General features: G+C 32.5%; 1 protein-coding gene across 1 annotated transcript; it reads right to left on the bottom strand.

Annotated features, from left to right (window-relative positions):
- Nucleotides 1-654: 654 nt before the first annotated feature.
- LOC139502934 (uncharacterized) lies at nt 655-12,915 on the bottom strand. The gene is made up of 10 exons (XM_071292606.1): nt 12,699-12,915; nt 10,921-10,991; nt 8,575-8,833; nt 5,684-5,802; nt 4,808-4,885; nt 3,643-3,688; nt 3,210-3,287; nt 2,450-2,662; nt 1,708-2,007; nt 655-755 (listed from the first exon to the last, which is right to left on the bottom strand). Exons 1-10 carry the CDS (start codon nt 12,724-12,726, stop codon nt 685-687), a joined length of 1,263 nt encoding a protein of 420 aa, XP_071148707.1. The 5' UTR covers nt 12,727-12,915; the 3' UTR covers nt 655-684.
- Between the last annotated feature and the right edge of the window lie 1,052 nt (nt 12,916-13,967).

Below are 13,967 nucleotides of genomic sequence, written 5' to 3'. Positions count from 1 at the left end.
ATTGTGCAAACATGTGGATATTGTTTTCTTAAAGCCGCTTTCCATCGGTCTTTCTGGCATATTTGTGAAATATTCAATTATACTTATTACATGTACCTGCAAATTTACCTACATCTGGACAAATACCAGCTTCAAAAAGTGCAACCGTTCATATCCATGGTTCAATATAGACTGAGGAAGGGAAGAAGCGGCTTAAAAACATTTTAAAAGATGTTTATGGATATCTAATTAGTTTAAACATATTTATTTATAGTGGATTGGGAAACAAGTTTTGCAACTTATATTAATCCCTTTCCACTTTGCGGGTGCGAGTGCTGCCTTGTATATCTAATGTTTTAAAATTTAAATCTAATATGAATTGAGGAATAGTATCTTTAATTGTATAATTCATATGACACAATCAGACAACTATCACTTGAAACCAGGAATACAAAACGTCTCATTCTGTAATAAAAAATAATTCTGACAGAGAAAACCTTGCTTTGTGTGTAATGCTGGATGGATTTTTTTCTCTGAGTTTCAACGGTATTTCGAACATTTGTCGAATTCTAAATGTAATTAAAATAATACTACATGTATAAAATAAATAAAAAACAATAAATATCATTCAACTCGTTGCACTTGGCAATAAATATTCAGCAACTGGCATAAGTAGTCGGCAACAGGCATTGCGTATTCTGTTTTTCATATAAGTCCCATGAAATTACCGTCTATTCCAGAAAGGGATAGACATCTTCCTTTTCTTGACTTTCCAACTGTAAATACAAAAAAAAATAACATATATTGGACGGAAGATTAATTGATTTATTGTTATTCAACGTCAAAGTTAGAAGTATTGGCTTCTATGTGGTAGTAAGTTTTTATTGATGTGGTCAACCGCAGTGACGTAGAGACCCAACCATCCCCGGCGGGAAAACTGACATTCATAGTCTATTCAAATAGAGTCTAACGCATCTGTCACGTTCAGGGTTAATAAACTCACATGTTCAGTGGTTAATGGCTTATGGAACAGTGAACGAACAACTAAGACTCCTCGGTTACCTATACCCGACATAATTTGGATGATTCATGCAAAAGTGTATTTATATGTTTTCTTTTCTTTATTGAGCAACAACATATATTTTTTGATGATATAGCATAATTATGTTTCACGTTCTTCGATTGGTCGATAATGAGAACAAATTTCATTATTGAAATCAATTTAGACTCATCAGTGACAATCAGTTCAAAATAGAAAGAAAGCCAAACAGCTATAAAGGTGAACTGCCTTGAAGACCCAAAATTCCGAAAAAATGTGCTAAATACGGATAAGGTAATCTTAATGCCAGGGATAAGAAACAATTCAGGTGGTTAAAGTAGAGATTTGGTTCTAATATGAATTCACAAAATGTTTCAAGTTAAGGGGGAACAGTATACCTAGAGGAGTAAACTCTTTAAAAAATTAGCTGATCGTTTTAATTACACACTATTAGAAAAGAGAAACCAGGCTACTAGCTCAATGATTAAACGGAGTGTTTTGAAAAAAACTGTTATGTATCTATTGAAATTATTCCTTTGAATTGTGTGGTTCAATTTTAATGAATTTCATATTGTTGTCAACAGCTGCATGAAATCACATATTTTGTCAAAATTTCATGTAAATTAAGTTAGTCAAATTTATTTTAGCTAAAGAGTTGGGGTACCCGTTTTAATGATAATCATACTCACACGTCAAGGGTATTCCGAAAGTAACCGTTTTCCTCCTACTTTTTAAAACAGTTTCATTTGGAAATGAGTTGTTTCTCTCTGACACTCCAGTTTTTATTGAATTATATTGCTGAATATAGTTCAGATCTTCTTCCTCTTCGTTTTTATTGGGTAACAGTAACAGTGCATCGTTACTTCCGCAGAGACTCGTTGCCGGCATCAATGATTCACTTCTCAGCCTCGTTCTCTGTATTCCAAGGTATGCATTCTCCTCTACAGTGTCTTCTCGTAGTAGTTCCGAAGTTGAACGCCATGTACTTTCTATGAAAAAAAGCCAATTCGTTATATGAAGTATTTTGATTGCATAAGATTTAACTAAAACTAAAAACCAATAAAATTTGAAGGATGTTTTATTAAAGTGCTCAACTTTTGCTTAATTTTCGTATTTCCTGTGATAACATTAACGGTACCACATTCACTATACCAGATGCGCATTTCCAAAATGCAAGTACAAAGCCGGCTGATAAGCTCTGCCAACTGTAGGTTACTGTACAGAGGCTTTTAATATTTTCTGGTCTTTTTAATAATCATGTAGTAAAAAATGAAATTTATTCATAGTTGTTTTGTTGTTATAAATCTTGGCTATCCAGAAATGTCTCAATCTAGCTATGTTTAACATTTATATATAAAGAAATAATAGTAACAAATATGGGTGTTTTCAAATAGGTCTCAATAATTATTCGACAGATGGTCGCATACTTACTGACTGGAAAGCCGAGTCGACCATGAACCGGTGTGTCTCGTCGAGGTTTTTTAATCGCAGAATCAAAGTCCTCCTCGTCGTTCCGTAAGTTAAAATAGGCTTCTCTGAACGAGTTGTTGATTGTGCATGTTGATGGCGTTTTCTTTCTGTGGACAATTATACTTGTTTTACGGGTATTTGGTGCTTTTACAGTAAATGCATTCTTCACAGAAGCTGAAAATATAAAGGGCTACAGTGTAGTGTACTTCTATTGAGACACATAATATAAAGGGCTACAGTGTAGTGTACTTCTATTGAGACACATAATATAAAGGGCTACAGTGTAGTGTACTTCTATTGAGACACATAATATAAAGGGCTACAGTGTAGTGTACTTCTATTGAGACACATAATATAAAGGGCTACAGTGTAGTGTACTTCTATTGAGACACATAATATCGAAATTATTGAAAAGTCTACCAGCTCAAAATATTAATATGTTAAGGGGTCTACATTTCAGTATTACAGCTTCAGACATTCTAGATTTAGACGGAAAAAAATCATTACTAACATGTAGTTTCATTCCTTTACTGTTTATATTATGCATAACATACAAAGAAATAGAATTGGAAAGTGTACGCACAAAATTTGCAAGCTACAACGAAAATCTTAGGACGATAACTGTGTCCTCGTACCAACTGCAGGATTAGCCTTCTGTAAAATACACACATATAATTATATATAATTAAATAATTTATATACTAGTAAGATAAAATTATACCAAGTGAAATTCTTTGACTGCTTGTCTCTGGACAGCTGTCATATCCAGCATCAACATTCGACTGTTTAATGAGAGATTCTAAAAATAGAAAAGGACAATTCACAGATCATGAAATGTTTTATCAAAATATGAAAACATGAGTCAGAAGGACGTCTTTAACCAACAACAAAATTTTATTGACTTTCAGATACAAGCATATTCATTTAATTGAACAGTGTTCCACGATGCATAACAAAAATAAAATTAAAGTAATACAATATCTTTCGCCAAATATATATTTTCCGTTAAAGAACTACCAGTCCACCAGAAGTGGTATTAAACCGGTATTGTTATATGTTAAAGAGTTAAATCATGTCAATATAGTTCACATGCAATCATTATTAAACCAAAACATGCAACTGATTTTTTTTTCATATAAATGTCAAAATCTCACTTTTTTCTGTTTTACTTTTTTGTCTTTCCTCCTTTTCTTCCGTTTTCTAAAAACAATAAAATTACAACCAATGAATGAATGAATAAATAGTTTACGTATTATAGAAGCAAGCAGTCATTATGATCAACCAGGAAACACGAAATTCGAATATCTGATCATGATAATAGCATACTTTTACTGTGCGTATTGTTGTGCGTTTGTTTTTCTACATTGGTTAGAGGTATAGGGGGAGGGTTGAGATCTCAAAAAACATGTTTAAACCCGCCGCAATTTTGCGCCTGTCCAAAGTCAGGAGCCTCTTGTCTTTGTTAGTCTGGTATGATTTTAATTTTAGTTTCTTGTGTATAATTCGGAGTTTAGTATGACGTCCATTATCACTGAACTAGCATGCATATTTGTTTAGGGGACAGCTGAAGGACGCCCCCGGGTGCGGGAGTTGCTCGCTAGATTGAAGACCCATTGGTGGCCTTCGGCTGTTGTCTTCTCTATGGTCGGGTTGTTGTCGCTTTGACACATTCCTCCTTACCATTCTCAATTTTGTTTTCCATTCCGATAAAGCTATACTATCAGATTTATACCGAAAACTGGTACTCTCTTCAATACGCCTGGTTATCTTCGAGAGTGTGTTTAGACATACTATATCCCCACTTCTTACATTAGTTATGACAGCGTTTTTAAAAAAAATCCATGTGACATTTCCATTAACTTATATATACCGACATGCAATGTCAGAAAACTACTCTATACTCGCCACGTGTGAATATTTCAAACCCGTATTGAGAATGAAGTCAGCAATTAATGTTTTTTTTAAATAATTTGTGCTTGCATGGTCTCAGACATTACGTAACAACTTGTGCGTCCTCTCTACTAATTTATACACAAATTGTGAAATCTTTACTCGACAATCATCGGCTAATTCCGGTACCATTCTTAAAATTCCGAATTGTGCCGATTGGGGTTGATTTGCACGTCTTGAATGGCTAAATATGGACCTATCTATGTCAATCTCGGCAAAGCTGTTGTTGGATTGCTGTCTCTTTATCGTTTACCGAAAAATTTCCTTTTTGTTTTAAAATATTTTGATAAATCGCTTGTCATACAATTGAAGGAGGTAGACCTAAGGTAAGGGGAATAACTCGTACACATAAATAAATTACATAAGTACCTGTATATATTTACGTAGTTCATATTCGTCATCTTCAGATATAATGGAATCATTGTCGATAGAGGCGCTAATCTCGAACTTTGAAAATAATTAGAAAAAAAAGGTAATGTGTTATGACTGTGCATACTATTGGATATTGTTAGTGATTATACGCTATTATGTGGTATCTAAAATGTCATTTACAGTTAGCAAAGATGTCAATCAATTTTAAAGTATTGATAAGCTAGCAAACCAAACTTAATTAAATGTACGTTTAACATTTAGCTTTATGGACAATTATTTTCCTTTGCTTAACCTGTCTAACTGTGATTTAATTCAGTAACAATTTCCGTTGAAAAAAGTTATTTATCAAATACCTAAATTGTATCACAGTGTGGCTGTCTCATTGCTGTATATAAATTTAACTTCAAACGTCAAATATATAGACAGGACGCTTTACATCATTTCTGATTGGATAAAACAATATAGGTGATATTTTCAAAACCAGTTTACAAGCGTTTTGATTTGTCGCAGTGACACGTGAAACAATTGAATTTTTTGACGAATGATGGAATGTTTCTTTTTTTTTACTTTTGTGTCTCATGAATTTGTCCACTATTCGATCTGATAAGGATTTTCTACCTAATAAATAGATTTGGCAATTTAGTAATTACCATTGTGGTATTTGGAAAAATCTTTTGGATTTTTTGGTTCTCGATGCTCTTTAACTTCGTCCTTTATTTAAATATAATCTTTTTTTTTATCGAACGTCACTTACAAGTCTTATGTAATCTGGTTTATAAAATTATAAACCTTGTATCTTTAATGAGTTTTTGTTTAAATCTAAAATGACAATTGTTTTAAACCAGATACTAGGGAAAGAATTGAGATATTTACCTCATTTTTGTCTACTGTGCCTGTTAATGTCACATTTGCTAATAATGGGCTGTCTTCTTCAAGAATGCCATATATAGTTGTTACCCCTGTTTGTAATATTGGTGGCAGGCTTCTCGGTACTACAAGTATTGAACAATGATTGTTTTTTTTTCAAATGACGTCTAGTCTGCTTGAGGAAATTATATATGTTATAAATATATAAAATTATATCTGAATAAATAAAGCCGTTTCCTTTATAGGTGTAATACCACCATTGATTTCCCCCTATTAGTTATTGTCAAATTTGCACTTTTCAAAAAAATGTGCAGAATTTATCTTTGTTTCAAATAAAGAAATACTTGGCATGAGTAAAGTTTTATCATGTCCTGTACTATAGAAAACAATTCACATAAAATTTCATTGCATATAAGAAAATAACCATGACTGGAAGTTAACCAATCAATTTTCTCCCCTTAGTTAACATGTGTACAAGATTAAGTAACCATGAAACTTCAAGTTTACCAAATCTTCTAAAAGAAACCCCAAATAAAAAAATAAAAAAAATAATGGTGCTTTGAAATACCCAAGACAAATGTTTATGAAACAGAAATGTTTTACTGCAATAAAATATAGGATTAATTACCTACAAAACTGTCAAATTCAAGGGAACATTTTTTTTTACCTATTTTCATAATACAAGTTTACAGAGAAACAACAATTAATAGCCGTATCGAAAAAGACATTATTTTTTTTTCAATTATAATTCTCTGACATGAAGATATGAACATGAGGCATGATTGCCAATGAGATAACAATCCACCAAAGTTCAAATAAAGTGGACACACGGAATTATAGGCAACCGAACAGCCTTCGTCAATGAGTAAAATCAATACTGTATAGTCGGCTATACACAGACACAGACATGAGAAATACAAAATAATCGTTTAAAGAACGTACAGCCTAATTTATAACAAAAAAAAATAACACAAAAAACAAATATGACGGACATGTACCAATTAGAACCACTGTTTGAACTACAGGCTCCTGACTTGGTTATTGATTGGTATGCATGTCAGTTATTTTAATCAGATCTTCTTCAAAATCGCATAGAACATACATAAAATATTTGCCATTGGTCATTAAGCAACCATAAATCAATAAAACATCATTATATCAACAGAGTTATGAACATTATTTCCTGCTATTTTTTCGTATGTATGCAAAATGTATTCATACGTATGTGTGTGTGCGTGTGTGCATCCATCATAATTCAAACTTTCATCATTTTTTTTCAATAAATTAACCTTCACTTTTTCATTCATGGTGTTTCAGTAGATCCAAGGAATGAACGTTTGACCTTCAAGTGTTAATTTCTCATTCCATTTATAAGTTTATATACATTCGATGGAAGAAAATAGGAAAGTTATAAAAGAAAAGTCAATATCGAATCTTAACTTTAGAGAGATGTTCTATTTAATTAACAACTATCCTTCTTTATATAAAATATATGATCGTTGAATTATCAGATTTTTGAACTTTGTGAAAAGCCCTGTGAGAGTAATGTAAAGAGTAATGTAACACAAATGTCGAACTCAATGAAAATTCAAAACATAAACATTCCTTTAGCCCAAGCACATCAAACGAATGGAAAACAATTGTAATATTCCTATCTTGATACTATACATTCGTCTCAACTCTGCCGATTCCGTACCCTCATCTGAGAGTAGCGGATTCTACCGAGGATTGCCGAATGGATACTATACAGTAAATCCAAAATCTTTCAAAACAAAATTAAACATTTACACCAACGCATTAACCTCTTGGCGTAGACTGCCACGTTTAATGCATAACTATGTTTTCCGACAAATTCATATATCAGTAGATTAACTTGAGACTTGAGAAGAGAGTTAAGGCATTGATAATAATAAGAAGAAAAAAACACATTCCAAACGTTGACAGCTTTCACATTTTATGATTTCTATCCCATGAATTATAATATTATTAATTACTAGTACCTCAGCTGTATTTGCCAAACATGCCAAAGCCTTTTGGGATTTTGGAATTTTGGATGCGTAATATTAGCCAAAGCCTTTTGGAATTTTGGAATTTTGGATGCGTAATATTATAGCAGTACATGTACATGTATAACGAACATAATGAGACGTCATGACGTAGATTATAAAAGGAGTAGGTCCGGTAAGGGCCGATTTTGGCCTCAAATTTCAGGTCCATCTGACAAAACATTTCGGGCACATTTTAAACCCTTAAGTGTCTATTTCAGTTGATTCAATAAGCTTATGTGAATGATTTTAACTGATTTACTCATTAAAAACACTCCGATTCAAGCTTAAATACGAAAAATCTATCAAATATATATATGCCAAAAAATGTCACTTTTCACATGGTTTTTGTCATACGTGAAAGTAGCCGCATCCGTGTTCCTCCTCGACGTTTATATATGCTATTTATTATCATCAAACAACTTACATTTCAATATTAAGAATGAACACAAATGCGGCCACTTTCATTTAAGACGGAAACCGTCTAAAATTTTACTAAATTGCTAAAATTGTGACAATTTCAGTAATATAGCAAGAATTTATGATGCTAGTACCCAATATATGTGCATTGTATTGTCAAAAACAGCACATATTTATGTAGCAGAAGCATTCTCCTTTTAAATAAATAACTGAAAGTTTACATTTTAACAATTTTGTGAAAGTGCTATATTTTCGGGCCGAAAAGAGGTCTTACTGGACCTACTCCTTTGTAGGTCGCTATACGACCTTCATCAATGATTAAAACCATTAAAAAAATCCATGATAAAACGGAGAAAGGTGAGAGCGTACATTGTTGACGAACACCCCCGCTCTCGCTTTAAATCCGTCACAGCGTATCAACTACTATAGTACCTTGTTTTTGGATGCGCAGCTCTCCCCAATCCACAGATGGATCTTTAAGAACACCATGACTCTTTTTAATTGGTGAGATTTTACCATACGACGAGCTCGAGTTCTTTGTTACATCAATATTAATTTTCAAAATAGCTATGGGATTCGTTATGAAATCGCCATCGTCCGAGTTATAAATAGATCCCCTTAGTTGTATGTTGTACTTCCGCCTTTTTAAACTCAGTTTTTTGGTAATTGTGTGGATGTCAAACCAGGTACTCTGAAATGAAATGGAATTTGGTTAATTTTGAAATAAAAAAAGTTTCATACATAAATAGATTATTGGACGTGGATGTATGTCATTTACAAAACCAGCTAAAACAAAAATAATCATAGAAAGCCATTCTGTGTAATATATATTTTTGGCTCATTTTTCCCTTTTCTTAATTGTTTTGGTAATTATTCTGTATGGCCCATCTAGATACTCAGATAAAGAGTAGATATTTACCAGAAGACTCCTTCCTGTGCATGCAGTCTTTATGGTGGGGTTCATTGGGGTCTATGTGTGACGCGGGATGGGCCGATTTTTTAAAGCGTGACACGTGAAAGTCGAATAATTAAACGTGAAAACGGGAAACGAAGTCCGGCGGGACACGGGAAATCACATGCGCTATTATGGCACCGAAATGCGGGATTCACACTAAACAATAAGAGGGATCCGAGATCTGATCCCCACTCCCCGAATGAGACCCACTTTATGGAACCAGCACATTTGACAATAAGGCCTGTTTTTTAATATTAGTACGAAAACTAGTGACTGGTGTAAAGCAACCTTAAACATGTGTAAGCTTAAATCTTAAACATGTTAAAAGGGGAAAAAAATACCAAACGAAACAGTTGAAGAAAAATAACATTTAAGCTATAAACCACTTTGAAAATATCTAAAACATTTGTTCCCGGTTGAAATGGTCTTTAACCATTTAACCGCATGCCAGGTTATGACCGACTTGTTAAATAACTGTTAACCATAAAAAGGTTTAAAACCAGCTTAATGGTTCAGAATAAAAAAAAAAGACCTTCATAATTGTATTATTTGTGAGTGGATTCCACTTCGCATTTTGAATGCATTTACTACCAGACAACTGACAGAAAAGACACACAGAAGAGAGGCAAAAATACCAAAGAGACATTCACACTCATAAGGATGGAACGCCATGACTGTCTTCTAATGTGGATTGTTCAATGTGTTTGGTGCTTTGTGCATTATGTTCAATAGTATTCATATTATGTTCAGTAGTTTTTTTTCATATTATGTTCAAAACTACTGAACATAATGTCAAAGCTACTGAGTATAATATCATGAAAACTACTGAACATAATATAAATACTACTTATGTAAAAAGCACTGAACATATTAAACATCAGAAGACAGTCATGGCGTTCCATACATAAGTCTAAAATAAAATGACAACGCCACATGTGATCAACAGACACACACAAACAATACACAAAACAAAACACCGACAACTGAGACTGAGCAACACGATCCCAACCCAAAAGTGGGAGTGGTCTCAGGTGCTGTAAAAGGGTACGCAGAGTATTACAAGTATGATACCTGTCATGTTTCTCATGTTAGTAAAAACCCGGTAATAATAAGTAGGTCAAAATCGGGGATTGTGGGACAGGGTTGTAGTTTATAAACCGACTCGTGATGGCTCTTGTAAAACAAAGGAAAGGATGACGTCAACTTCACGTAACTTGAAAGTCTTGGTTTAAAAGCTTTCTTGTCAGTAGCACGTTTATCAAGAAAACCATGATAGGAAATAAAAGAACTGGAATATTGTATCAATTGGGAGATATATACTCCATATGCAGGCGCTGCTGTTCGGAGAAAACACAATCTTTTTAATGAAGAGTAATCCGTCTACTTTGTCCAGCTACGTAGTCAGCTGTTGACATATGATTGATTATCATTGATATAGTCATGCTTCTGAATTATCTGTTTACAAAATATATGTAATACAATTAAGTATTTTGTACTCCAGGAATTAATTTATCTTTAGTTATCTGTATTTGAAATTATGGGTCCTGAATGTTAAATACTTCTTACTTTGTTCGTCCTTATAGTTTTTTTTATTCGAGCGTTGTTCGTGAGTCTTTTGTTGACGAAACGCTCGTTTGGCGTACACAATTTTAATCCTGGTACATGGTGTCTATGAGAAATTTATTCATTGAAACATCATTGACCATTATTTTATATGAATAAGAAGTGTTTAATGTGATCATAATGTTTTGGAAAATGTGTAGTCAAAACAAAAATGCATAAATAAATTTCATAAATGAATAAATTTATAGATTATTACTCACAATCCTGTTTTCTGCAGTAGAATTTTTCAATGAGGAAATAGGAGGACTGGTTGCCTGTTGTACATCATTACCTTGAGAAACAGAAAGAGATATTGACTGATTAACATAGCTACAATTTGATTTTTATTAGGGGACACTAGGTTGATTTTTTTCTTTTAAATTAGTTGTTATATCTGTTCTGCCTTTTTATTTTCACTCCATTCAGTCCTGCCTTTTGTTTTATTAGATATCCTGACTTTGCACATAAATTGTACTCCTGTCTTTTTTTCTCAAAACTCCTGTGCTGCTTATTTTTCTTCAAATGTCATCCGAGACACACACCCTTCCAATAAGAATTAAATGACATCTCCCTAAGATATTTGTCACCACAATTTCCGACAACAACATTAAACAATAATAACAACAACGAGGCTCTTGACATTGGAAAACAGAAATCTCACTCAGAAATAATAAGTGACGTTAAGTTTCTTCTTGAAACCATTCGTTACACGGTACTTATTAACACACACATGCTACATTTTTTATTATTCACAAACCAAATTGAATATGAGCTGAAAGTCGATGAATGGTGAAAACTTCTTATTTATATACTCTGTATAATACTATGGGAGTGCCTTTTTATAACCGATAAACTTTGAAGGAAAATTAATAGTCATGGAAAGTGTAAATGGTAAAAAATATTTTCTTTTGTAAATGAGTGGCACTGTGGGAAAAATTGCAGCCGAATATCATATTTTTGTAAAGAAAAATAAGAAGAATTTTTCAGTAATATTAGAACAATTGTTTTTCCTTTTTAATGCTAGGATATATTTAACAATAACTTTCAATGTTTTCGATGACACTTTAAGCCATAATTACATATAATTTACTTAATACGTGTATGCGATATATTTTAGGTAGAATAGCGATATGTTTTTATTATGAAAAACTTATTAATGGATTTTTTTTCCATATGAAAATATTGCAAGATGCATGTCATACAAATAAGAAACATATACACGACATGTTAGATGGAAAAGCAAATAATGAAAACTAAGTAAACACAGCCATTTCTAACATGTCTTGGTGTAAAATTAGGACACTATCCTACAGAGTCCAAAATGACACGAACTTAAGCAGTTATAGGTCAATGATGTCCCGTTTTTATAAGAATTCAACAGGTACAGCCACATTTCAAATCCAAATCTTTCTATTAATGAAAGAACTACCAGAATTACTATGAAAGAGTTTTAATTCCCCCAATTGTTGAAGAAACAAACAAACATTTCTTATGTAGAGTAGCGATATTTTCTAATATGAAATTGTAAATATGTGGACGCTTCATGATAAAAAAATGTATTCAGCAACGACTCTTTACGAACCACCGTCAGTACTAGAATTTACATGCAGTATTTTGATAAAAATAGAGATGTGAGGTAACTACTTTTCTTTTATTATTGAACGATGGCATTTAAAAATAAATTTGATAGTTCATTTCGTATGAATTAATTATGATATTAATTATCTAGTAGTTATTATTACCTAAATTCAGCCATCTGTACATAATTAAATGTTTCCTTATGTTTTTTAAGGTGTATATAGTTGTTAAAATTATACCCTATGGGTAGTGCTCCACCATTAATGGAGGCATATATATACAAGAAACTGAACAGAACTGATAGTTGTTTACAGTTTTCACCTTCATTCCTTCAAGTGGATAATTTTTTTTTCTGAAAACACTCTTTATTCATAGTCATAGACACTTTCACAAAATTTTATATGATTTAAATTCAACTCACCGACAGAACTGCTGCAAGAACTGCCCATCTTCAAATAACATCTTTTTCAGTTACAGGTTTGATAACTTTACTTAATATGTTGCCATGGAAACGTTTAATTAACACTTGCTTTCAAACAAAAAGGTCACTTGACAATACCATCCATATTACGGAATAAAAATACATATTGTGTTAAATGCAATATGTATTGTGCGGCATTCAACTAGCAAAAATCGTCAGAAACATCTTCGTATACGTAGAAAACATGTTTTTTTTTAAAATTAAGATTTATAAAATTAGATTACGTATACCCTTTGGTCTTCTTATAAAAGACAGTTAATGTGTTTCTTCAAATTTCAACCTGTTTAATGTTAACAATATTTTATTATAACTAAACAATATATATTCACATTGTGGCAAATAGCAGCCAGACACAAGTATCGTGTTAATATTTACTTAGGGAGCAACCATTAAAAGTTTAAAGGGAGAGGGAGGTTACGGTTTTTTGTTCGAATCTCATTTTTTTGGGGTGTTTTTCGATGCTATCAATCTTTTTTTTTTAAATTTAAACAACAAATTGTGGGGGAAATCTGGATTCAGAATATATGTTTTGGCCTTTTAATCAAATTGAATTGGAATCAGAATATTTGTTTAGGAAAAAACAAAAACCCCGTCTATTTAAGTTCATTAACAAGCCAAAGTAAGTCATGACAGCAAAGCAAATAAAGAGGAAAAATACAAATAATCAAGTCGAAAAGGGATTGCAAAAAAACCATCTAGAAGTCCTTTATTTCCCTATTTCTTTTTAATCATTTCTCATCTTATATTTCAGCATACTATTTTCACTATCCCTTTTTTGCTTCTAAAAAGAAGTAAAAAAAATACTGGTGATCGAAATCAAAGGCGGATTTTAGCAGACCACCCCCCTTTTTTGTGTGTAGAAAAATGGTTTATTATTTTGGGAATCACTTAAGCATGACTGTAGCGGGTCCAATCTTAGGCAGTCAGCAGCCCTCTTTATGATTTTTTTTGGATTCTCCACTGAAAGTATTGTTTAATCATCAGGACTGATCTAAATGTACGTGAATATTGCTGGTGAATCGATATGCATAACTAATAAAAGATAACCAATTTAGGTGTCAAATACTATATCAGAATAAGCAGAATTGGTATGATAGCCAATATGAAATTGACGTGCATGTACAACATGAAAGAAAAATTAACTCCAGGTCTCTGTACGACCTTCGACAAGGAGCAAAAGGTAAACTGTGTAGTCGGACAGGACTGGAT

The sequence above is a fragment of the Mytilus edulis genome, chromosome 14 (genome assembly GCF_963676685.1).
Source record: "Mytilus edulis chromosome 14, xbMytEdul2.2, whole genome shotgun sequence".
Classification (NCBI taxonomy): Eukaryota; Metazoa; Mollusca; class Bivalvia; order Mytilida; family Mytilidae; genus Mytilus; species Mytilus edulis.
This window is presented reverse-complemented; position numbering and strand designations above follow the sequence as displayed.

Bases quoted from the DNA above. Each gene is read 5' to 3' on its own strand.
- LOC139502934 (XM_071292606.1), bottom strand. From the start codon at position 12,726: ATGGGCAGTTCTTGCAGCAGTTCTGTCG. The intron at 3,689-4,807 runs GTACTTATGTAA...TATTGTTTTTAG, and splicing joins AACTACGTAAATATATACAG to AAAACGGAAGAAAAGGAGGA. The intron at 756-1,707 runs GTGAGTATGATT...TTGTATTTACAG, and splicing joins TTTCGGAATACCCTTGACGT to TTGGAAAGTCAAGAAAAGGA.